Raw genomic sequence first — 24,284 nt, forward strand, 5'->3', positions numbered from 1 at the left:
AGTGTCCTGGGTTCAAGTATATGCTGACTGCTCTGCATAGATAGCTCCAGTCTGGAGCTCTCCCCTAACTGCAGGCTCAAACACCAAACTGCCTACTTGCTTTCTCCACTCGGACAATTAATAGTCTTCTCAAGCTTAGCTTGTCCACATCTGAGCTCCAGGGCCTCTCCCCCAAACCTGCAACTCCTATGGTTTTTCCCATTTCCCACCTCTCTAGATGCTCAGGCCCAAATCCTTGGAGGTGTCTGTGACTTCTCTTTCTTTTATTCCTCACATTCGGTCTATCGGCTGCACCTTCAAAATACCCCCAACCACATGTCACCACCCTCACTGCCATCAGTGACTAAGTCATCCTTATCATCTCTTACTGCTCTCTCTGCTTTAGCCGTTGCCCCCCTTCAGGTTATTCTCAACACAGCAGTTGGTGTTATGGAGCCAGTTTTTTAAAAGTCAGAGCACGGCTCTTACTCTTGTGCTAATATCACTTCAGTGGCTCCCGTCTCCCTCCAAGTAAAAGTCAAGTTGCTAATGATGACCTAACCTCATCTATTGCTCTCATCCTCATGTGATTTATTGCATATGTAAATTGCATTCCTAATGTCAAGGCCTTTGCACTTCTGATTCCCTTTTTATGGAACATTCTTTCTCCAGACTTTCCCATGAGTTGAATTTTGAAAACATCAGTCTGGCTTATTTGTTTATTTAATAAACCCATAGGTAGAGCTGTCTTCATGCCAAGCATTGTTCTAAATGATTTACTTCATTAACTCATTTTATCCTCATATGACACTATGAGGTAGGTACCATTTATTAACTGCATCTTACAGATGAGGAAATGGAAGCACAGAGAGATTCAGTAACTTGTCCAACATCACACAGCTACTAAGTTGCAGAGATGAGATTCAACCCAGGCAGTCCTGCTCCACAGTCCATGCTTTTCCTTTGTCTTTTGAAATCAACTTCTGGGAGGTATAATTTATATTACAATAAAATGCATCCATTTAAAGTGTAGAGTTTGATGAGATTCAGTAAATGTATGTACCTGTGTAACAACCACCAAAATCAAGGTATAGAAATGTTGCCCCAAAGTGCCCTTGTGTTCTTTTGCAATAAATTCCTCCAGCTGCACCCAGTAGAGTCTCAGGCAACTTATTTGTTTTCTGTCACTGTAGATTATTTTGCCTATCATGGAGTTTCATATACATGAAATCATGCAATATGTACTCTTTTGTGATTGGCTTCTTTTGTTTGGCATAATGTTTTTGAGGTTCATTCATGTTGTTGCATAAATCAGTTTATTCCTTTTCCTGAGTTTTTTTTATCTTCCGTGTCTCTCCTTTACATGTTTATACTTTTCTCTACCTTCCTGAACTTACAGAATATATTTATAATAGTCATCCAGTCTACTAATTTGATCTTCTGTGTCATTTCTGGATCTCTTTCTGTGGACTGGGTTTTTTTCTATGGTCACCAGCCATATATTCAATTTTTAATTGGATGCTGGACATTTTGGATTTACATTTCTGGATTTTGTGACACTCCTTTAAATATTGTTGGGTTTTGTTCTAGGATGCAGTCTAGTTATTTAGAATCAACTTGATTCTTTCAAGGCTTGCTTTTAAGCTTTGTTAGGGTACGTCCAGGGCAGACTTTAGGGCTAATTCAGCCTATTACTGAGGCAATACTTCACTGAGAACTGTCCTTAATGCTCCATGTATTTGGAGGTTTTCGACTGGTAGTTGGGAATTATTCTCCACCCTGTGTGAACTCCAGGGATTGCTTTGCTTATTACTGGTGGTTCTTTCTTCAGCTTCAGGTGGTTTCTTACATGTATAGGCATAGACAGACCAATATGCAGCCAGAGACTCAAGAGACCCTTGTTCAAATCTCTAGAACTTTCTCTCTGTGCAACTCCCTCCTCAAGTAGTCTTCTCTGTGGATTCTAGTTGCCTTGATTTCCCCAAACTCCTACTCTGTCTCCTCAGCTCTGTTGGGATTCTGCTTCTGGTGCTGTGGACTAGAGACCCCAGGCTGTGAGCAGGGGTACTTAGAGAAAAACCTCAGCTTTCCCTCCTAAGTAAGGAAAACCCCAGTTCTGCCCCTCCTTCTTTGTTCTCTTCCTATAAGCCTTTTACCTGTGTGTCTCCTTTACTACTCACTCAAGACACCCAACACAGAACACATCACTTCTGACCCTCCTGGTCACCAAACGTGTGGCGGATTTTCCTTACACCAGGTGATTCTGTGACACCAGCTGGGTGTCCTACAATTCAACTTAACTCTGACACTGTCTACCTGGAGGTAGCCTCAGGTCCCACAGGTTAAGGGCTCAGTCCCTCAAGACTTCTCCCATCCCACTTCAGACACCAATCTCAAGTAGCAGGTCTCCAAGTTACCCACAACTTCTGTCTGATTTGGCTACAAATCAGAGGTTCCCATGACCACCTCCTCAGGTTCAATTTGCTAGAGCAGCTCACAGAACTCAGGGAAACACTTACTTACATTTACCAGTTTATTAAAGGATATGATAAAAGATGCAGATGAATAGCCAGATGAGGAGACACGTAAGATGAGGTCTGGGAGGGTCTCAGGCCTCAGGAGCATCTGTCCCCAAGGAGTTGGGGTGTGTCACCCCCCTGATGTGAATGTGTTCGTCAACCTGGAAGCACTCTGAAACCCCTATTATTGGAGGCTTCCTCACATAGGCATAATTAGTTATTAACTCCATTTTCAGCCCTCTCCCCTCTCTGGAAGATGGGAGGGTGGGGCTGAAAATCCCAAGCTTCTAATCATGGCTTGGTCTCTCTGGTGACCAGTCTCCATCCAAGAGCCCACCCAGAGTTGCCTCATTAGAACAAGAGATACTCCTAGTACTCTTTTTAAAAAATTTTTTTATTGGGGTATAGTTAATTTATAATGTTGTGTTAGTTTCAGGTGTATAGCAAAGTGAATCTGTTATACATATACATATATCCACTCTTTTTTAGATTCTTTTCCCATGTAGGCCATTACAGAGTATTGAGTAGAATTCCCTGTGCTATACTGTAGGTCCTTATTAGTTATCTATTTTATGTATAGTAGTGTGTACCTGTCAGTCCCAGTCTTCCAATTTATCCCTCCCTCACCTTATCCCCTGGTAACCATAAGTTTATGCTCTACATCTGTAACTCTATTTCTGTTTTTTTTAAAAAAAATTTGTTTATTTTATTTACTTTTGGCTGCATTGGGTCTTCGTTACTGCACGTGGGCTTTCTCTAGTGGTGGTGAGCAGGGGCTACCCTTTGTTGTGGTGCGCGGGCTTCTCATTGCGGTGGCGTCTCTTGCTGTGGAGCACGGGCTCTAGGTGTGCGGGCTTCAGTAGCTGTGGCACGTGGGCTCAGTAGTTGTGGCTCATGGGCTCTAGAGGGCAGGCTCAGTAGTTGTGGCTCACGGGCTTAGTTGCTCCGTGGCATGTGGGATCTTCCTGGACCAGGGCTCAAACCCGTCTCCCCTGCATTGGCAGGCAGATCCTTAATCACTGTGCCACCAGGGAAGTCCCTCTATTTCTGTTTTGTATATAAGTTCATTTGTAGCCTTTTTTTTTTAGAGTCCACATATAAACGATATCATATGATATTTGTCTTTCTCCCTCTGACTTACTTCACTCAGTATGACAATCTCTAGGTCCATCCATGTTGCTCCAAATGGCATTATTTCATTCTTTTTTATGGCTGAGTAATAAATATTCCATTGTATGTATGTATCACATCTTCTTTATCCATTTCTCTGTTGATGGACATTTAGGTTGCGTCCATGTCCTGGCTATTGTGAAGAGTGCTGCTAGGAACATTGGGGTGCGTGTATATTTTCAGATTATGTTTTTCTCCATATATATGCCCAGGAGTGGGATTGCTGGATCATATAGTAGAGCTCTATTTTTAGTTTTTTAAGGAAGCTTCATACTGTTCTCCAGAGTGGCTGTACCGTTCCTAGTACTCTTATCACTTAAGAATTTACAAGGGTTTAGGAGCCCTGTGTCAGGGATGGGTCAAAAACCAAATATTAGAACAAGAGATCCTCCTAGTGCTCGTATCATTTAGGAAATTACAAGGGACTTAGGGGCCCTGTTCCAGGAACTGGGGGCAGAAACCAATATATATTTTCTAGTATCTCACAGTTTCCCTTCTCTCAGGGATCTCAGTCTTGTCCTACCTGTTGTCCAATGTCTGAAAACCTTTGTTTCATGTTTTGTTTGTTTTCTAATTGTTTAAGGCAAGAGAGTTTATCTACTGCCAATTACTCCGTCATAGCTGGAAGTAGAAGTCCAACTCATTCCATATTTATTGATGAGTGGTATTCCACTGAATGGATATACCATATTTGTTTAACTTTTCATCTATTGTTGAACATTTGAGTTGTTTCCAATTTTTGGAATGGAACTCTACAAATCTTTGTATGGACGTATGTTTTAATTTCTCTTGGGTAAATACCTAGGGGCAGAATTCCTGGATCATAGAGTATTGTATACTTAACTTTTTTTTCTTTTTTTTCGGTACGCGGGCCTCTCACCGCTGTGGCCTGTCCCGTTGCGGAGCACAGGCTCTGGATGCGCAGGCTCAGCGGCCACGGCTCACGGGCCCAGCCGCTCCGCGGCATGTGGGATCTTCCCGGACCGGGGCACGAACCCATGTCCCCTGCATCGGCAGGCGGACTCGCAACCACTGCGCCACCAGGGAAGCCCTGTATACGTAACTTTATAAGACACGGCCGAACAGTTTTCCAGAGTGGCTGTATCAGCAATGTATAAGAGTTCCTGCTGCTCCCTATCATCGTCAACACTTGGTGTTGTTAGTCTTTTTAACTTTTAGCCATTCTAGTGTGTATGTAGTGAATCTGTTACCACATCAAACTGGGGTCCGCTTGCCCGCGCACAGTAAAGCCAATCTATTGACCCTGGGTTTTGGTGAAGGAAAGTGCAGCATTTATTGCAGGGCACCAAGCAAGGAGTCTAGGGAGCTAGTGCTCAAAAGGCCCCCCAATCCCCAAAGTCTTTCAGGGAAAGTTTTTTCAAGACAGGTTGAAGGAGGGGGGTTTGGGGTATGTGATCAGCTCATGGACGTTCTTCTGATTGGTTGGTGGTAATTGGGGGTTGACATCATTAACCTTCTGGTTATAACAGGTCTGTGGCCTATGTGCTTGTGGGCAGCATAAGTTTACTTCTTCCACCTGGTGGGGGTTTCAGTATCTGCAAAACAGCTCAAAGGGCGTGGCTCAGCATATTATCCACAGTCTTGGAGGAGGAGCTAAAGGTCCTTGACTATATTGGCTAAAGTATTATTATTTTGTCTTGCTTGACTGTTTTCCTTTTTATGCGTTTTCTCACTTCCCTGGTTAAATTTGTTCTTTGGAACTTGGGGAACGCCTAGGAGGCTAAAGTCTTTGTATAGACAAGAGGCAGGCGGAGGGGAGTGTGGGTCTGTTCTGGGAAGGCTCCATATGGTCCGGCTCAGTTACAGTACCTCATAAGGGTTCAGTTTGCATGTTCCTGGTAACGAATGATGTTGATAAGCTTTTATGTGCTTATTGGCCATAATTGTATTTTTTTTTAATGAAGTTTAAGTTTATATTTTTTCTCTATTTGCTTGTTTATCTTCTACTTACTGAATTGTTAGAGTTCTTTTCATATTCTAGATATAAGTCCTTTGTCAGATATAACAGAATCCATGCTTTTAACCGCTGCTCTTTGTTTGATTGAGGGGAGTGAGAGGTAGATGTCAGAATATACACAGGCCATTGTAGATTGAGGAGAGAGATGATTGTGTCTTATACTAGCATAGGGTTTAAATGGAGCAAAGTGGATGGAATTTAAAATTAAAAAAAAAAAAAACACCTCAAGGAATTCTGGGCCTATTTTTTCCCCTTTTGTCTTCTGAATGTTCCTAAATATATTTACAGATACAACCTGAATCAAACCTGAATTTTTCTATGCTTGAATTAACTACAGGAGAATGTCTCAGGAACCTAGGACATACTCTGTTTTGCTGTTCCTTTTTCTGAGCTATGGAGTGGCAAGTCATGGAGTTCCAGATTCCCGGCAGGGTAAGTCCCGAGGGAGGAATCATCTGTCATGGTTTCCACACATCTTAGGGAATGGAGTGGGGTTAGATCAATTTAGGTACATGATGCTGCAGAGTATTTCGGGATGTGTGTGTGCCTGTGTGTGTGTGTACCCATGTAAGTGTAGAATTTTCAGGATCATTCTGAAAAGGTTTTTCAAACCAAGGTTTTTTCACCCTGGCACATATGCACACAAGTATAATTAAAATTCACTAAAAATTTCCATCACGAGTAACCTTTGCGGGGGCTCTTTTCTTAATGCATATTTGTATTTTTGAGGGTCATCCAGTTCAATTCTCTTTATACATTCAATGGCTTTGTTGCAGATTTGCCTCCTTTGTTGCAAAAAATGGCGGTGAGTATCCGTTTTATTTTAAACAACATCCTCTGTACTGGAGCTGCCAGCTTTTGGATGTTATACTCCACATTATCTCTTTGCCTTTTAGGAAGAAATAATAGATGGAAGCTACCTGAATGGTAATGTCCCTGCTGTCCCTGCTTGTTGCTTCTAAGAATTTCAAACAGAATGCGCCTATGCTCTCTCTGGAATGATTCCTTTTTAAGTTGTCTTTTCATTTTATTTCCATTGTAGCATTTCTGGATCTCATACAGTTTCAAAGGTAACTCATCCTAAAGGGGAGGGGAAGGGATGGAATAGATTTTTAATAAAAATTCTTAATGGAAGTCTCTTAACTATATAAAGTAAAATGTACTCATTACAAAAAATATCACCCAATGCACAAGTGTTTTAGAATAGATACATTTGTTCAACACAATTTTGGCCCCCTCTGCTCTAGCACAAGAGCTAACATTTACTGACTGCTTACTATGTAGCAGGTTCTATTCTAAGTGCTTTTATGAATAGAAACGCATGTAATCTTCCCAAGCCTCCCCCTCCTCCCACCCAAGTAGGCCCTATTGTTACCCCATTGGACAGAATAATGAAATTGAGGCCCAGGGAGGTGATTTAAGGTCACACAGCTGGGAAATGGTGGGGCTGTGGTGTGTATCCAGCAGCCTGGCTCCAGGACTCACTGTCACTTTATATTCTGTGTACAGGCTGGTGTTAGATACCAGGGATGTGGAGCAGGGCACTAGATAGTCTTGTGGAAAGACAAATATTAACAGATAATTCTAATATAACAAGTACTATGAAGGAGAAATGGGAGCCTTGGGGCCCCATGACAGGAGCACTCAATTATATTAAAGTAAAAGATCCCCATAAACAGTCTTCTCTCTAAGGTAACTCCAGTTGATAGTTTTGGATATATTCTTTCAGGCTAAAATTTTTTATCTATCTATCTGTCTATCCATCTATCTATGTATCTATAAAAAAATGTGATTATAAAAGGCCTTCTAATTGTTTAAGGCAGGAAGATTTATCTACTGCCAATTATTCCATCACAGCTGAAAGCAAAAGTCCAACTCATTCCCTCTGTCTGGATGAGTGGCATTCCATTGCATGGGTATACCATCTGTTTAACATTTCACCTGTTGTTGGACATTTGAGTTGTTTCCAGCTTTTGGCTGTTATGAACGAAGTTGTGCATTTTCTATGCGTTGGGCAATGTTTTAAGCACTTTACATGTGTGAACACATTTAATTCTCACAGTTGTTAGCTGCATTACATAGAAAGGGAAACCGAGGCACAGGAAAATTCAGTAAACTGCCTAAGGCCATACAGTTCAGTGGTAGAGCCAGGATTCAAACCCAGGTTTCGAGCCTATAGTCCTAACTATGCTATTCCAGCCTCTCATGGTATACAAAGCATCTGCTTTTTAAACTTAATATAGTCAGGACACCTTTCCAAGTCAAGCTGTTTGGATTATTAATCTGAGTGGATTGTTATGGGATTTAGAATATAGCACACAGCTCCAAATTGATCATTGTCTTTAAGAGACTGGTATGCAGGCTGATTCCTAGAATTGGAAACTCCCCCTCACTGTGCCAAGGAAACACATCTCCTACCTCTAAGCACAGAGTTCCTAGCATCCCGGCCCATCTTCATTGTCCTTTCTGAACCTCGGTCCCCTGAGCACTCAGCTAGTAGGGGAACTGCTCATCCTAGGCGAGCCTGTCACCATGACCTTCTCCTGTCTGTCTTCAACTGAAGCTCCCATGTGTGGACTGCAGACCTGTCCCGCAGAGTCCTGGCCTATCTGAATTCACGGAACGTTCCCTTCACCATCCCCAGCCTGCAGGTGTGTATCTGAGACCCGTCCCTATGTTCCCCTCTCAGTGCTCAGGGGTTGCAAACTCAGGGGCCGGGTAAGTCAGAGAAGTGGGCTAGGTGGAGAGCTAGTCTTCACTTCCACAAAGAAACGTGTTCTGTCCAGTGTTTTTTGAAACATAATATAAGCTCCTTTGTCTCTCTTTCATTTTTCCACTTCTGATGGAGACATGGTGTATTAGAGCAGCGGTCCCCAACCTTTTTGGCACCAGGGACCGGTTTCATGGAAGACAGTTTTTCCATGGATTGGGATCGGGGGGATGGTTTCGGGATGATTCAAGTGCATTACATTTATCGTGCACTTTATTTCTGTTATTATTACATTGTAATATATAATGATATAAGTATAGAACTCACCATAATGCTGACAGGAGGCGGAGCTCAGGTGGTAATGAGAGTGATGGGGAGCGGCTGTAAATACAGGTGAAGCTTTGCATGCTTGCCCGCTGCTCCCCTCCTGCTGTGCGGCTTGGTTCCTGTCAGGCCACAGATCGGTAGCGGTCCAAGGTCACGGACTGGTATTAGAGTATAGGCTGAGCTACTCTAACAAAGAGACCACAGATTACAGCAGCTCAAGCAATTTAGTTTATTTCTATCTCATATAATAGTCCAGGGCTAGGTGGGAGGTCCAGAGAGGAGAGACAGCTCTACTTCAAAAGGCCATCGAGGGGCCTGGGTTCCTTCTGTCTTGTTGCTTTGTCATCATCTAGGGAGTGGTTGCCCACATGATTGAAACAGCACATCTGTTCTCCAACCCAGAGAGGGTGTGGTGGGAAAGAGGAAGTGAAGGCTGAACAGCTTCTCTTTAAGGATGTGACCTGCAAGTTGCACACTTCTTCCTGCTCACGTTTCATTGACTCACAGTCCAAAGTCACATCTTACTGCAGAGGAGCAAGATGAGAGACCATGTACCTAGCTAAAACTTATGAGATTCTGTTCCTAAAATAATTACAAGACCTTTGGGTATAATTATCAGTCTCTCAATCATGGGTCCAAGAAATATTTTTCTTCCCTTTTAACTCTACTAGAAGAAAAACAGTAGCACAAACATGTAAATGGATGGCAGTGGATATTTGCCTTGGGGAACAATAGGGCATGGTGGGGACTGCGGTGAATTGGCCAGCACGTGCCTCATTGGCATAATCAGTAGCCCAGGGTGTTTTGTTTTGCTTTTACCAATACACTGTGAATAGCACAGAAAATTGAGACAACATTCTTTCAGATTTCAAAGACTATTCTTTGATTCGGCAAAGAAGTCAAAGAAGTCATGTCATTGACGAATGAAGTTCTGACATACGTCTTTGTTGTTTTGGTTTTTACTTACCTTATAGTGAAGATGAAAGTGGCAACCAACATTCATGTGAGAACGACACTCAGAAGCCTGGTTGTTATCCATTTACCAGGACATCCACTAGGTGGAGGTGGCTGGTGGCCTCATGGCATCTGCTTTCTTCGCCCTGTTCGTCTGTGCAATCTAAAGAGAAGTGATGCCTTCCCCTTTCTCTGTAGCAGTAGGGTTTCTCATAAAATGTGTATATTTTAACCTGCTTAGGAGCTATACTACCTCTCTTCCTATTTGTATATTCATTTATTCATTTAGTGTCTACTTATCCAGCCTCTATTCTCTGCCAGGCACAGTTCTAGACACTGGAGACTCAGGAGAACAGGCAGTCACATTTCTACCCGCGTGGGCCTTTCATTCTAAGGGGAGAGACGTTGAGTAAACAATTATTCAACTCATTCAGGGCAGAGAATAATGGCTGGCACTTATTGAGAACACTTTACATAATCATTTACTCCTCATGACCTAGGATTAATTCTTACTTACATAGTAAGTTTGACTATTGTCCCTACCTTTCAGCTGAGAAAACTGAGACCCAGAGATACTGTTGCCCATTTATCAAATAAAAATACAGGTTTCCCAGTTAAACTTGACTTGCAGATGATCAACGAATACATTTTTCAGTGTTAAGTATGTCCCATGCAATATTGGGGATATACTTATGCTAAAAAATTATTCGTTTATCTGCAAGTCAAATTTAACTGGGCATCTTGTATTTTATCTAACAATCCTAGTTAAGGAACTTGCCCGAGGCCGCACAACTAGTAAGTGGCAAGGTGGGGATTTACACACAGGTTATCTGGTGCTAGAGCTCACCTTTTGTCCATGATGTCACACTATGCTGCCTTTCTAGAGCACCTCTATGTAAGGAAGATTTAGAAACGAATTCCCCAGATAGCAGAGGAAATCTCTTTCAGGAGAGGCTGCTGGCCTCTGTTCCTCATCCTGGAGGGGGTGCCACGGGGAGTTCATGCTGCCTGAATTTTTTTTTTTTTTTTTTTTTTTTTTCCGCGGTACACGGGCCTCTCACTGCTGTGGCCTCTCCCGTCGCGGAGCACAGGCTTTGGACGCGCAGGCTCAGCGGCCATGGCTCACGGGCCCAGCCGCTCCGTGGCACGTGGGATCCTCCCGGACTGGGGCACGAACCCGTGTCCCCTGCGTTGGCAGGCGGACTGTCAACCACCGCGCCACCGGGGAAGCCCTATGCTGCCTGAATTTTGCTCCTGTGCTGGGGGCTTGGAGCATGGGAGAGGGTTTGAGCAGTGCCCATCTGGAAGTAGTATACTTTCTGGGTAGAGGCCAGCTGCCCTGGACTTGAAGCCTCAATCACCTGCAGGGACCAGGCAGGCCTTGGGGAAATCAGCTACCTCGAGGGGGGTGAGCAGGAAGAGTAGTTACAGTGAGCAGCTGTCTCTCTGCCTGTTGATTATTACACAGAACGGGATGTATGCCCAGCGTTGCCACATCTCTGTGGTCTCCAAGAGAAGTTGGAAATTTGGATTTTTGTGAGGAATTCCATGAATTTTAAATGTTAGCAGCTCATAAGAAATTTTGGAGCCAGCTCAACCGAACGTGTGCAGGCTGCCAGCTTGCGGTCTCTGCAGGGGATTCGGTGGCTGGGCTGGGCTGGGCTGCTGGCCGTGGTGCTGACCATGTGCTCCTGTCCTGTCCTCACTGACTCTCCTAACGTTCCATATCCAGGCAGCTATGGAAAACCACCTGGAACAATGTTTGTACCAGCCCTGGAAACTGCTGGAGGACCTGAGGGGAACTGACGCTCAGCAATTCCACACTGCCATGAAATGTCTCTTAGAAGACAAGAAGGACCGCTTGGTGAGGCTCTCTTGGCATCCTGGGAGCAGAGGGAGACCAGGGCCAGTTGGTGTTTGTCGAGTTGAATGGAATTGAGCCTCACTCAGGCCTGGGCCCTTCTTTATCTCTTCCTCCCTCCTTCTCCTTCTGCAGACTCCCTGGGACCTAGGTTTCCTCTCTTACTTTCTCCAAAGTTCAAATGAAGAGCTTTATGAGTCATATTCTTATGAGTACTAAGAAATGAGGGGTACTGAGGCGTCCCAGCAGTTTGGCTTCATAAACATCCATGAATGACTACTGTGCACCAGGGGACACTGGATTCAGAGATGAATGACTGTCTCTGCCCTCAAGGAGCTTATGGTCCAGGGAGACAAAAAACAGCAACAGAAAATTTCCACAAAATGAGGTTGGTAATGTAAGAGCAAAGAAAAGGCCTCTGAGACCCAGAGAACCCTTGGAATCAGAAAGCTGAGGTGTAGAGGTGTTTTATTTTTCAGAGACGGTTGAGTGTGGAGCAGTGTTTTCCAAAGGGAATTGAACCATTTAAACATTTCAATAAACTTATTTTAATGTGTGTTATTAAAATGCACGTCAAAACTGTGAGTTTGGTGGAGATGTAATGTTTCCTTTTGAAATGCATTTAAGTTTTAAAAAGAGTCAGTTTAAAGTAAAAATATGAGCTAAATAATAGCAAAGGCAATGCAAAGATATGGCAGAAATGAGGATGGTGGTCTTTGAAAATGATACTGATCAATGTTTACTGTGTGTCGGGTATTATTCTGAGGGAATGATCAGCAAGCTGTTTCTGTAAAGGGCCGGATAGTAAATGTTTTAGGCTTTGCAGGCCATACGATCTCTGTCACAACTACTCAACTCTGCCGTTGTAGCATCAAAGCAGTCGTAGATGGCAGGTCAATGCATGGGTGTGGATGTGTTCCAATTAAACTTTATTTGCAAAAACAGGCAGTGGGTACCTGTGGGCCATATTTGCCAACACCGTTCTAAGGGTTTAACAAACCTGGACCTATTGAATTGTCTCCAGGACCTCCTGAAATTAGGATAAATAGACTCTTACCATTTCAATATTCAGATGAGGAAACAGGCTTGGAGAGGTTGAGTAAGTAACCTCGGGTTACACAGCTTGAAAGTGGCAAATCTGAGGTGGGAACCTGGGCTTCTGACTCTAGCTGTGAGCCCTCTGGCATCTGGTGAAGCCCCTGGGCTCCATCTCAGAATAATGTGTTAAAATGTATAAACTGAAATACAATGGATGACAAAGGAAGCCTATTCTATTGAAATACATTTATCAAAATACATAAGACAAAGTTAAGGGTACAGTAATTTATGTGCTTCTTTAACACATCCAATAACAAGATTTAGTGGCGGGTCTAATAGTTTCTGTAATTTTGAGGAAGTGTTGAGTGTAAGCGAGATTTCAAGACATTTGCAACAACGGTAGTGAGTTAGGAAAGTGTTTGTGATTTCTAGTGATGACACATCAAAGGTTCTCCTGCCACCTTGCTGGCTTGCTGTCTACATCCATCCCTGAAGGAGATGCCAGGGACCAATTCCATGGCAGTGGAAAGGAGGATGCAGTTTCCCCCCAGTGTTCACAGATGCCCTAATACTATCTGCAGACCCCTGCCCAGTAACCCCTAAGTTACACTCTTAGCCGCTGCACTGTTTGGCCCCAACCGGGAATGCAGGAAGTTAGGAAACACATGGGTGTGGTGAGAGGTGTGGGCTTGGACTCAGTGTGGGCTTGGACTCAGTACACTTGTTTCAGATCTCAGCTTCGTGCAGGTTTGGCCTGGTTAACTAGTCTCTCTTTTGTTCTCGTCACCTGTAATATTGAGTTAATCATAGCATGTAATGCTTGCTGAGTGTTCACTAGGTACCGGGCACTCTCCATTCATTATCTCCTTCAATTCTTACATAAACCTAGGAGGTAGGCACTGATTTTATCTTCATTCAAGAGGAAGAAACTGAGACTTAAAAAATATAAGTGATTTGCTCAAGGACACACACATGTAAGTGGAGGGCCTGGCATATGAACCTAGGAATGTCTGACCCGCAGACCTATGGGGCTTAACCTATAGGACTGTTGTGAGAATTACAGGAGGTGAATCCTGCTTGCTCCGTGCTTGACACAATTGCCTGGACTGTAGTCCATACTCAGTAAATTGTGGTTGTTATTTTTGGAAGGTGTATTGGGTGAAGGACAGAGTCGTGTCCAGTCTGATTGTACCTACACCCTGTCAGCATTCCTGGGGTGTGTGGTTCAAAAGATTCATTCATTCATTCATTCTTACAGGCTATTTCTCAATGTCCTCTAGGTACCAGGCATCCCACTAGGCACATGGCTTGGGCCCCAGCACTTTCCTGGCTCAACCTCAGCTACACACTGGAATCAGATGCCAGGGCTCCACCAGAGACCAGTTAAACCAGACTCTATATAGTGGTGCTGGGGATCACCTCCCTAGTGATTCTGATGTGCAGCCAAGATTGAGATCCACTGGCTTGGAGGAAAGATAGGCCCATAAGCATCTCTAATGCATCATGGAGTTTGGTTCAAGATGCTATTGGGAGCCCAGAGTGGACGGAGATTTGATTTGACTTAAGTAGGACATCAGAGAAGACTTCACCAATGAAATGACAACTGAGCTTGGCCTTAAAGGATCAGTTGGATTTCTCTGGGAGAAGGAGGTGGAGAGGGGACGCCAGTTAGAGCAAGGGCCTGAGGTGTGACAGTCATGGTGTATCTGGAGAATGACAAGGTGCCTAGTGTGGGTGAAGCAGGTGAAGGCCTTGACTTTGTTCTTTAGGTGATGGAAAGGTCTAGAAGATTTGACATAGCAGCGTGGTGTTTAATAGTGGTCCTGAATTTCACCACTGCTGCTAAGTGTGGTCTCTCCCAGTGTTTCCAAATCAAGAGGCAGCTCTCAAGACAAGCCTAACTTCTGTCATTCCTGTAGGAGCTGGATGACATCACTGTTGACTTGGGAGAGATTCGGAAACAAGCCTTGCAGAGCCCGGGCGTGAACCGCAGCCTGTTCCTCATCACACTGGAGAGGTGTTTCCAGGTGCTGAACCCCCTGGAGTGTGTGGAGATCCTGGGCAGGGTGCTAAGGGGCTCCGCAGGCCACTTTCTCCAGCCGGATATCACGGAGAGTCTCCCCCGGGACCTGCGTGAAGACGCCTTCAAGAACCTGTGAGTGTCCCCCTGCCCCTGAGAGTCTGTCCTGAGAAGTCAAGGAGGTAACGCATGAGGGAGGGGAGAAGGCAGGTGGGGACAGGTTAATATTCGAGGTCAGTTTAGAGATGGTTTGATTAAAACAGAGTCTCCCAAATTTTAGTCATTCTGGTATCATCCTCACAATTTTTCCATACCTATATACCACCTGTATTATTATTAGTTCGTGTTTTAAAAAAATAGATTCATTCTACTTACTTAAAAATATCTATTTTAAAAGTAAACATGGGACTTCCCTGGTGGCGCAGTGGTTAAGAATCCGCCTGCCAATGCAGGGGACATGGGTCCGATCCCTGGTCCGGGAAGATCCCACATGCCACGGAGCAGCTAAGCCTGTGTCCCACAACTACTGGGCCTGTGCTGTAGAGCCCGCGAGCCACAACTACTGAGCCCATGAGCTGCAACTACTGAAGCCCACGTGCCTAGAGCCTGTGCTCTGCAAAAAGGCGCCGTGGTTAAGAATCCGCCTGCCAATGCAGGGGACATGGGTCCGATCCCTGGTCCGGGAAGATCCCACATGCCGCGGAGCAGCTAAGCCTGTGTCCCACAACTACTGGGCCTGTGCTGTAGAGCCCGCGAGCCACAACTACTGAGCCCATGAGCTGCAACTACTGAAGCCCACGTGCCTAGAGCCTGTGCTCTGCAAAAAAGAGAAGCCACTGCAATGAGAATCCTGTTCACCGCAGCAAGGAGTAGCCCCTGCTCGCCGCAACTAGAGAAAGCCCGCACATAGCAACGAAGACCCAATGCAGCCAAAAATAAATAAAGAATTTATTTTTAAAAAAGTAAATATGATACACACTACTGTTTATAAAAAAGATAACCAACAAGGGCTTACTGTGTAGCACAGGGTACTATACTCAATATTTTGTAACAACCTAGAAGGGAAAAGAATCTGAAAAAAATAGGTACCTATGTATGTATAACTGAATCACTTTGCTGTACACCTGAAACTAACACAACATTGTGAATCAACTATACTTCATAAAAAATAAGTAAATAAAATTTAAAAAGTAAATATGGTATAATTACTGTAAATGGGAAACCAGTATCATTTGTCTTAAGTAATCATAAAAGTAAATTAAAAAAAAACCACCAATGTCATTAAATCCTAGCTAGATATGTTGTTCTGAGCCTAGGACCTGTTCCCTTGGTTAAAAAAGGAGCTGAGTGTGTATTGAAGACTCTCTAGCACTAAAGTGAGACTTCTACCTTGAGAGTCAGCAGGTCTGACAGAACACAGTTGGATCCAGAAGCTCAGATTACATCATCGGGAACATCTCTGGCTTTTTGTCTCTCGGCTCTGCCCTCCTCTGTTGGCCTCACTCCCAGGCGGGCTCTCTCCGCGATGGAGCATGGGCAGTTCCAGGTCCCCTCCTCAGAGTGCTTGTCCCAGCGGACTTTTCCAGCAGTTCCAACTAGAGTCCTAGACCTGATTCTCATTGGTCCACACTGGGTCACGTGCCCATTCTTTTTTTTTTTTTTTTATTTTGGCTGCGTCACTCAGCATGTGGGATCTTAGCTCCTCAACCAGGAGGGATCGAACCCACGCCCGCTGCAGTGGAAGCGTGGAGTCCCAACCACTGGGCCGCCAGCGAAGTCCCCATGTGCCCATTCTTGAGCCAGTCACTGTGGCCAATGGGCTCTTATATGCTGAATGGCTTAGATGTGGGTCATAGTCGCACCCAAACGACATAGATCAAGAGGGAGAGAAATGTCATTTCCCCAAGAAAAACTGAGGCGGTGTTATGACAAGAGGGAGGAGTGGACACTTGACGGTCAAAACTCACAGCTGACCAGCACAAAACTTTATGTAAACCCTGACAAGAGCCTGGGAGAAGGTTACAAGCCTTACAGAGAGAAAGGCAACAGATCAATACAGAGATAACATTGCCCGACACCAGATTCTCATCATGAGGTGGGAGTCCAGAATATGGCCCCATTTCCCGTTTCCTGATGAACATCATTTAATCCAACCTCTTCTTTCGCAGATGAAGAAACTGAAGCCCAAAGAGGGGACAGCATCCCTTGAAGTGACCCCCTGGGGCTTGACTGAATTTGAACTCAAGCCAGTTCTTCTGAACCTCAGTTTTGACCTTTTCCTACTCTATCCTCCTGTCCCCTTCTCCTTGTGAGGATGATGTCATTAAGCCCACCCCCCATTCTTCAAATGAGGAAACTGAGGCACAGAGAGATTGTATAACTTGCCCTAGGTCAGACTGCTAGGGAATGATAGAGCCAGCATTTTTACAAATGGGCAAGCTTTCCCTTAAATAATGTAAACATCGTTTTTTTCAGAATTATATCTATCTCCTGTCCCTTTCACGTACTGTGCTGTTCTGAAAAACAAAACAACAACCCAAAAAAGACAGAGAGAGAGAAAGAGACAGAAAGAAGAAGAGGAAGAATAAGAACCAGAAGAAGAGGAGAAAGAGGAAAAAAAAAAAACAACCCGAGAAGAAGGAGGAAGAGGAGAAGAAGAAGAAAAGAAAGATACAGCAAGAAGATATTAAGATAGATTTAAGGGAAAGTTTGCCTCTTCACATATGAAATGACTGGGAGAGTGGTGAGAATAAACTTTAAGCTTAGAAAAGGGCGGATTGGTCATTTGGTGAGTTGATTTTCAGTGGTGGTGGGTGGAGGTGAGGGAAGTCTTCCAGGATGAGAAGACTCAGCTATTTTGCAGGTATGAACTGGAGGGGTGATCAGTGCCAAACGCTGTGAAAGGCCAAGTCATATTTGGACCAAATGGGACTGCTGGGTATGGTGACAGGGAGGTCATTCAGGACTTGGGCCACAAGGAGTGGTGTGGTGATGAAGAAACCAGATGTCAGTGGCTTAAAAAGTGAACAAGACACTTTACTCCCATCAGGATATCTGTAATCAAAATGTCAGATAATAACAAGTGTTGACAATGACGTGGAGAAATCAGAACCCTCAGACACTGTTGGTGAGAAAGTAAAGTGGTACAGCTACTTTGGAAAATAGTCTGGAGTTCCTCAAAAGTCTAAGCATAGATTTGCCATTTAACCCAGCAATTCCACTCCTGGGTGTATTCCCAAGAAGAATGAAATGCGTCACGCGAACACTTATACGTGAATGTTTACAGCAGCATTATTTATAATAGACAAGAGGGGGAAACAACCCAAGTGTCCATCAGCTGATGAACAGATAAACAAAATGTGGTATATTTGTACAACGGAATAGAATTTGGCCATATAAAATGAATTACTGATACGTGTTCCAACATGCATGAACCTGGGAAACATCATGCCAAGTGAAAGAGGCCAGATACAAAAGTGACACATTATGTGATTGCATTTACCCGAAATATCCAGAAGACGTGTATCTATAAAGATAGAAAGTAGATTAGTAGTTTCTAGGAGTTGGGATGCCTAGAAGTTCTGGGGTGATAGCTAAAAGGTAGGAGGTTTCTTTCTGAGGTACTTAAAGGGTTCTAAAATTGATTGTGGTGATGGTTGTACAAGTCTGTGAATATACTGAAAATCATTGAGTTGTATATTTTGCATGGTATAAGTTATATCTGAATAAAACTGTTACCAAAAAAAAAAAAAAAGGAGCTGGTGGCGAGGAAGTGGAGACCAGTCTTTGGAAGCTATTTAACTGTGATGGGAAGAGGAGAAACAGGAAAATAGCTACATATAGCAAGGGAGTGGGAAGGGCTTTTAACCAAAGATAGCTTTGTATACTTTTGTTGTTTGGACCCTGCCCGAAGGCCTTCATATTTGTTCCTTAATTGACACCCATGTTTATGTCATGTAGGTCTGTGGTGTTCAAAGAGCTCTACGACCAAACCTCGGCCCATTCCCAGAGGGCTCTCTACTGCTGGATGACTGGGATTTTGCAGACATCCTCCAATGGCACTGGTGAGCCCAGGCTTTGAGGTGGGAACACTTTTTAGGGGGAGTCCATCCTTAAAAGTGATGTTGATTTGATTTCATTGCCACTTAAGATTTTTAGCTCCCTCGGCTTCCAAAAAGTGTTTGATGTGGTTTATGGAAAAACCACATACCCCATTTCATCAGTGCATTTTTCACACGCCGAAGTCTGAGAAGTCAGCATCGTCTGTATCTTACAATCAACGCCGTGTCCAAGTTTAGTTCCTTAGTGGAACGTAAATAATGATGGCACCTTAGATTCCATGAAAACTTTTGCTGCACTGCGCAGCATGAGGGAGCTTAGTTCCCAGGGATCGAACCCTGGAGTGGAAGCGAGGAGTCTTAACCACTGGACCGCCAGGGAAGTCCCTCAATGAAAACTTTTAGAATCAGGTTACAAGTTCAAAATCTGTGTTAAAAATTCTGTATCAAAGTGGGACAAAATAGTTTTTTTAGAAGAAGATATAGGCAATAAAGCACAGAAATTTAGTGCTAAGCTTCCTGCAACCAAAGCAGCACAATAGGTCACGAGTAATTTATTTGGCAGATGTTTGTCAAAAACCTACTATTTTCTAGAGTAGTGAAATTCATAGAGACAGAAAGTAGAGTGGTGGTTGCCAGGGGCCAGCGGGAGGAAGGAGTGGGGAATTACTATTTAATGAGTACAGAATTCCAGTTTTGCAAGCTGAAAAAGTTCTGGAAATGGATGGTGGTGCTGGTTGCACAGCAAAGTGAATGTACTTAATGTCACCGAACTGTACACTTAAAAGTAGTTAAGATGGTAAATTTTATGTTACGTGTATTTTACTACAATTGAAAAAAAAGGAGAGAGAATGGCTATGTAGATTAGTAACGCAAACAATTTCACAGGTAGCTTCAACTTGTTGAATCTTTAATGTTAGTGATGTAAAGAGAATAAACTTTTTAAACACCTAAAAAGAGCCTACTATGTGTCAGCCACTGGCGATACAAAGGAAAAGAAGACCAAGTCTTTGTTCTCACGGAGCTATAATTTTATTGTGGGAGAGTAGGTGGAGAAAACTTGTAAGCAAGTAAATAAAGAGAGATAGAGAGAGAGAGAGGACGCAAATACCGGTAACTGCTCTGCAGAAAATAAAAGGGATCAGTGCCATGGAAAGGGTTACTGCTTTAGCCTAGAACAGGGCTTGGCAAGTGTTTTCTGTAAAGGGCCAGAGTAGATTTATAGGCTTTGTGGCCCTACAGTCTCTGTCTCAACTATCCGACTCTGATGCTGTAGCACAAAAGCAGCTCTAGACAGCAGATAAATAGGCATGGCTGTGTCCCAAGAAAACCTTATTTATGGACACTGACATTTGAATTTCCTGTGACTTTCATGTGTCAGAAAATATTCGTCTTCTTTTGATTTTCCCTCAATCATTGAAAAATGTAAAAACCGGGAACTTCCCTGGTGGCGCAGTGGTCCGGACTCTGCGCTCCCAATGCAGGGGGCCCAGGTTCGATCCCTGATCGGGGAACTGGATCCCACATGCATGCCGCAGCTAGGAGTTTGAATGCTGCAACTGAGGAGGTGGCGAGGCTCAACTAAGGAGCCCACGAACCGCAACTAAGACCCGGCACAGCCAAAAAAATAAATAAAAGAAATATTTTTTAAAAATGTAAAAAGCCAAGCTCGAGGGCTGGGTTTGGTCCATGGGCTGTAGCTTCTGACTGCTGGACTAAGGGGACAGAGCACCAAAAAAATAAATAAAAGAAATATTTTTTAAAAATGTAAAAAGCCAAGCTCGAAGGCTGTACAAAATCAGCTGTTGGGCTGGGTTTGGTCCATGGGCTGTAGCTTCTGACTGCTGGACTAAGGGGACAGCGCAGAGCTCTCTGGGCAGGTGACATTTGGATTGAGACCAAAATGAGAAAAATGGGATCAGACATGCGAGGCTCTGGAGGAAGAGCATTCCAGGCAGGGGAAGCAGCAAATACAAAGGCCCCGAGGTGGGAATGAGCTGCGTGTGTGGGAAACAGAGAAAGCCGGTGGCGGTGAAGTGTAGGGAGTGCCAATCAATCCTTTTCCTGGAATTCAGCTCTGAAATTTGTATATAAGAAGCATTAGGGCTTCCCTGGTGGCGCAGTGGTTGGGAGTCCGCCTGCCGATGCGGGGGACGTGGGTTCGTGCCCCGGTCCGGGAGGGTCCCGCGTGCTGCGGAGCGGCTGGGCCCGTGAGCCGTGGCCGCCGCGGAGCGGCTGGGCCCGTGAGCCATGGCCGCTGAGCCTGCGCGTCCGGAGCCTGTGCTCCGCAGCGGGAGAGGCCGCAGCAGTGTGAGGCCCGCGTACCACAAAAAAAAAAAAAAGGAGCATTAAACGATGGAATAATCAGTGTCTTCCATGCGCAGCAGAGTTCCCTCCGCCTGATGCATAGTGGTAGCCTCCAGAAAACTGAACCTCACGCTAAGTGACCCTGAGACATTCACTCAACTCACCCTCCAAACTCTAGACGTCCCTTAAGTCCTTGTTGCCGGAATTTAGTTGGAGACAGACTCTCCTAAAATTCCTATATGATACGTTTCATTATTAAACTAAGTGAATTGAAATGAATTCTATTTGGACTTTAAACTTTTTTTTTCATGAAGTTCCTTGAGGTTACTGGAAATACTTTGGGTGTCAAAACTATCCCAAGTTTGGGGATCATTGGTCTGCAGAAATACAGTTCATGCTTAATAATTAATTAGAGGGACTTCCCTGGTGGCACAGTGATTAAGAATCCGCCTGCCAATGCAGGGGACATGGGTTCGAGCCCCGGTCCGGGAAGATCCCATGTGCCGCGGAGCTACTGAGCCCGCGTGCCACAACTACTGAGCCCATGAGCCACAACTACTGAAGCCCATGCGCCTAGAGCCTGTACTCTGCAACAAGAGAAGCCACCGCAATGAGAAGCCTGTGCACTGCAACAAAGAGTAGCCCCCGCTCGCTGCAACTAGAGAAAGCCCGCGTGTGGCAACGAAGACCCAATGCAGCCAAAAAAAAAAAAAAAAAAAAAAATTAATTAGAAATGAACAACTCAGCTTGGTTCTTGGTGAATTTAGTGGTCTCCCCCCAGAATTCTGTAGCCTTCCAGGGCCACCCTTTCTTCTAATAACCAAGTCAAGTGTCCAGAGTCCGCATCGAGAGGATCACAGGTGTTTACCTGTGCTCACCACAACAGCTCTGATTCCTGGGCTGGAGGAGGGCACCCTCTTGTCCCTGTGACTTGGCCCAGACATCAGCTGACTTCACCGTCTCCTCTGGGCATCAGCCATTGCCCACGGCTTGCTGCAACAGCTCTTGGTGACTGATTCACTGCACCCTATAACGGCTCCTCTGCTTTTTCCATTTCTCCAAAATGCTAGCAACGCAATGGTGTTCTGTGTAAATCTTTTACTGGAGGATTAGGGGCAATGGCAGCCAATTCTAGTTCACTGAAACTTGAAGTTGGATCCTGGCCACGATTGTTCTTAAAGCCCCACTGGCATTTGCTGATGGGGAATTTCAAATGCCTGAACGGAATGATAGAGTCCTCTGGGAATTCAGAGAAGGGAGAACACTGCTGCTGGCTGAGGAGATGAGAGAAGGCTTTAAGAAAGGAAACCCTTGAGCTTGTTTTCTAAGGTAGGGTTTGGGTTTGGAAGCTGAAGAGTTAGGGGAAAGGCATTCTAGCTGATGAGAAGGGCCCAAGAGAGTAAAGATTTGGAGACCATTTGGGGTGCATATGAGGAAGGTTTGGCTCATGTACATGGTGATAATCAATAAGGAAGATAAGGATTGTTACTGGTAGTAATAAAAGAGTCAAATATATTTCAAGTTAGTAACTAACTAAAAATAAAACTGTATTTTGTGGTCTTAAGTATTACAAAAGTAATTTGCATTTCTAACAAGTTCCCAGGTGATACTGAGGCTGCTGGTTCAAGGGCCGCTCTATTGAGTAACGAAGTGGTGGACATCTGTCATTGCCTGTGTGTAGTGTAGCATCTCATAAGTAGGGGGCTCTCAAAAGATGGTTGTGGAATGAATTAATAAATGCAAAGAGGAGGTCCTGACATCAAAGATCTTTTGACTATCATATACCAGTGCACAGTCTTCTATTAATTTTTACTTATTTGTCCACTTATTTATTTTTTGCAGATGACTCTGTTTCATGGGTCAGTGCAGAAAACTTATGGATTTTGGGCAGATATATGGTTCACCTATCCTATGAAGAAATTATGAATATTAGTCCTATAGAAGTAAGTTGGAAAAGTGCATTTACATGTTCCCATCACTAATACTTCTGGGGTAAGGTGTATTCTAAACCTCTCACATTCAGCCAGCCAGTCAAGGTGCCCTGGGAAATGAACACCCACCTCAGCTCAACATAACTTGAGCATCTAAAGAAAATTCCTGGAATAAGACCTCAAGCAGTCAGTCATTGGATTGTGTTCTAGTGTAGAAAAGCTAAGAAAAGAAAAAGAATTGTGGACAATTAAGATAGCTCTGATGTGAAAAAACATGATCTATAAATGTTGGCTGTGAACCAGAAATCATTTAAGGGTATTTTTGTACTCAAGAAAGGCCAAGGACAATAACTGTAGAGTTTCCGGTCCTTGGAAGCACAAACGCAAATGAAAAGCTACGTGGATTAATAGCTACTTCTATTTATGGTTACTTCTATTGATAGCTACTTCAGCATGTGTGATGATTGGATTTTAACTCTAGAGTTTACAGTGGGGAAATACACATATTCGAGGTTACTTAACTCACCGGTCAGGTGTCTTTCTCCTTCTGATGTTGGCCCGATGACACTAAAATCCCTGGGGTAGCATGATTTTAGAATGCAGCCTCCAAAGAATGCTGCCAACAGGGAGACATTCGTAAGCAGTTTGGGGCTTGCCACCAGTTTTTATCCTGTGTGCCCTAACTTTCTGCTGGCCAGTGAGAGAAGTGTTTGCATCAAATGACTGGCTTGTTCAAGGACCGGTTGACATAACAGTATCTGGTTATTGTGAAACCAGAGGCAGAACGAGGTTTCTCTTTTTACCTGGGAGGCTGGAAATATTTCAGATGTCTCTCAGTTTTATAATTCCCAGTTATAAAATGGATTAAACTTCCATTTTACTCTCCAAAAGAAGTTGAGTGAATTTCAGGAAGTCGATAGAGGTTAAATTCTTAGGAAACTGGGCCCCTAGCAGGGAATTTCTGAGATCCAGATGCCATTTGCACCATTTCTTCATCTTCTAAAAATGTAGAGAAGGGAGGTGAAACCACAGAGTGCCAGTGCTAAGAGGGAATTTCATATGGACGAAGAGTACAATTCTTAAGGGAGAGACAACCGTGAGACCTTTAAGCGCAGAGTAACCATGCGTTGAAATATTGGAGACTTCAATGCGAAAAAGTGAACAAGAATAGAACAAATCTGAATAGCATATTTAATAAAGTTGAATATATTATATATATTTGCATAATATAGGTGTGTTAGATATTATGTAAACATATATTTACATATATATTATATACATATATTCAACTTTGTATCTTACAAAGAGAACACACACTCTTTTTTATCACCTGAGGGTCATTTATAAACTGACTCATCTATTAAAAAAATTCCGATTCCCCAAAGCAAACAATTTATGGACCATATTCTCTGACCTCAGTAAAGCAAATCTA

General features: G+C 43.8%; 2 protein-coding genes across 5 annotated transcripts in view; both read left to right on the forward strand.

Moving 5' to 3' along the window:
• The first annotated feature begins 6,403 nt into the window (after nt 1-6,403).
• LOC129392710 (otoancorin-like) lies at nt 6,404-18,637 on the forward strand. The gene is made up of 7 exons (XM_055089747.1): nt 6,404-6,573; nt 6,689-6,716; nt 8,210-8,297; nt 11,370-11,501; nt 14,456-14,691; nt 17,032-17,088; nt 18,517-18,637. Exons 4-7 carry the CDS (start codon nt 11,376-11,378, stop codon nt 18,635-18,637), a joined length of 540 nt encoding a protein of 179 aa, XP_054945722.1. The 5' UTR covers nt 6,404-6,573; nt 6,689-6,716; nt 8,210-8,297; nt 11,370-11,375.
• A 3,749-nt stretch (nt 18,638-22,386) lies between these two features.
• LOC102990781 (otoancorin) overlaps nt 22,387-24,284 on the forward strand; it is a 48,442-nt gene continuing 46,544 nt past the window's right edge. For all 4 annotated transcript variants that reach the window (XM_055090763.1, XM_055090766.1, XM_055090764.1 and 1 more), the window contains exon 1: nt 22,387-22,864. The gene's annotated coding sequence lies outside the window, so the exon portion shown is untranslated. The remainder of the gene's footprint in view (nt 22,865-24,284) is intronic.

This window comes from Physeter macrocephalus, chromosome 14 (assembly GCF_002837175.3).
Source record: "Physeter macrocephalus isolate SW-GA chromosome 14, ASM283717v5, whole genome shotgun sequence".
NCBI lineage: Eukaryota > Metazoa > Chordata > Mammalia > Artiodactyla > Physeteridae > Physeter > Physeter macrocephalus.

Excerpts from the sequence above, each read along its gene's own strand:
- LOC129392710 (XM_055089747.1), top strand. The coding sequence starts at position 11,376 with ATGGAAAACCACCTGGAACAATGTTTGTACCAGCCCTGGAAACTGCTG. Across the intron at positions 11,502-14,455 it reads AAGACAAGAAGGACCGCTTG|GAGCTGGATGACATCACTGT; the intron begins GTGAGGCTCTCT and ends TCATTCCTGTAG. Across the intron at positions 17,089-18,516 it reads TGTTCTGAAAAACAAAACAA|GTCTGTGGTGTTCAAAGAGC; the intron begins CAACCCAAAAAA and ends TATGTCATGTAG.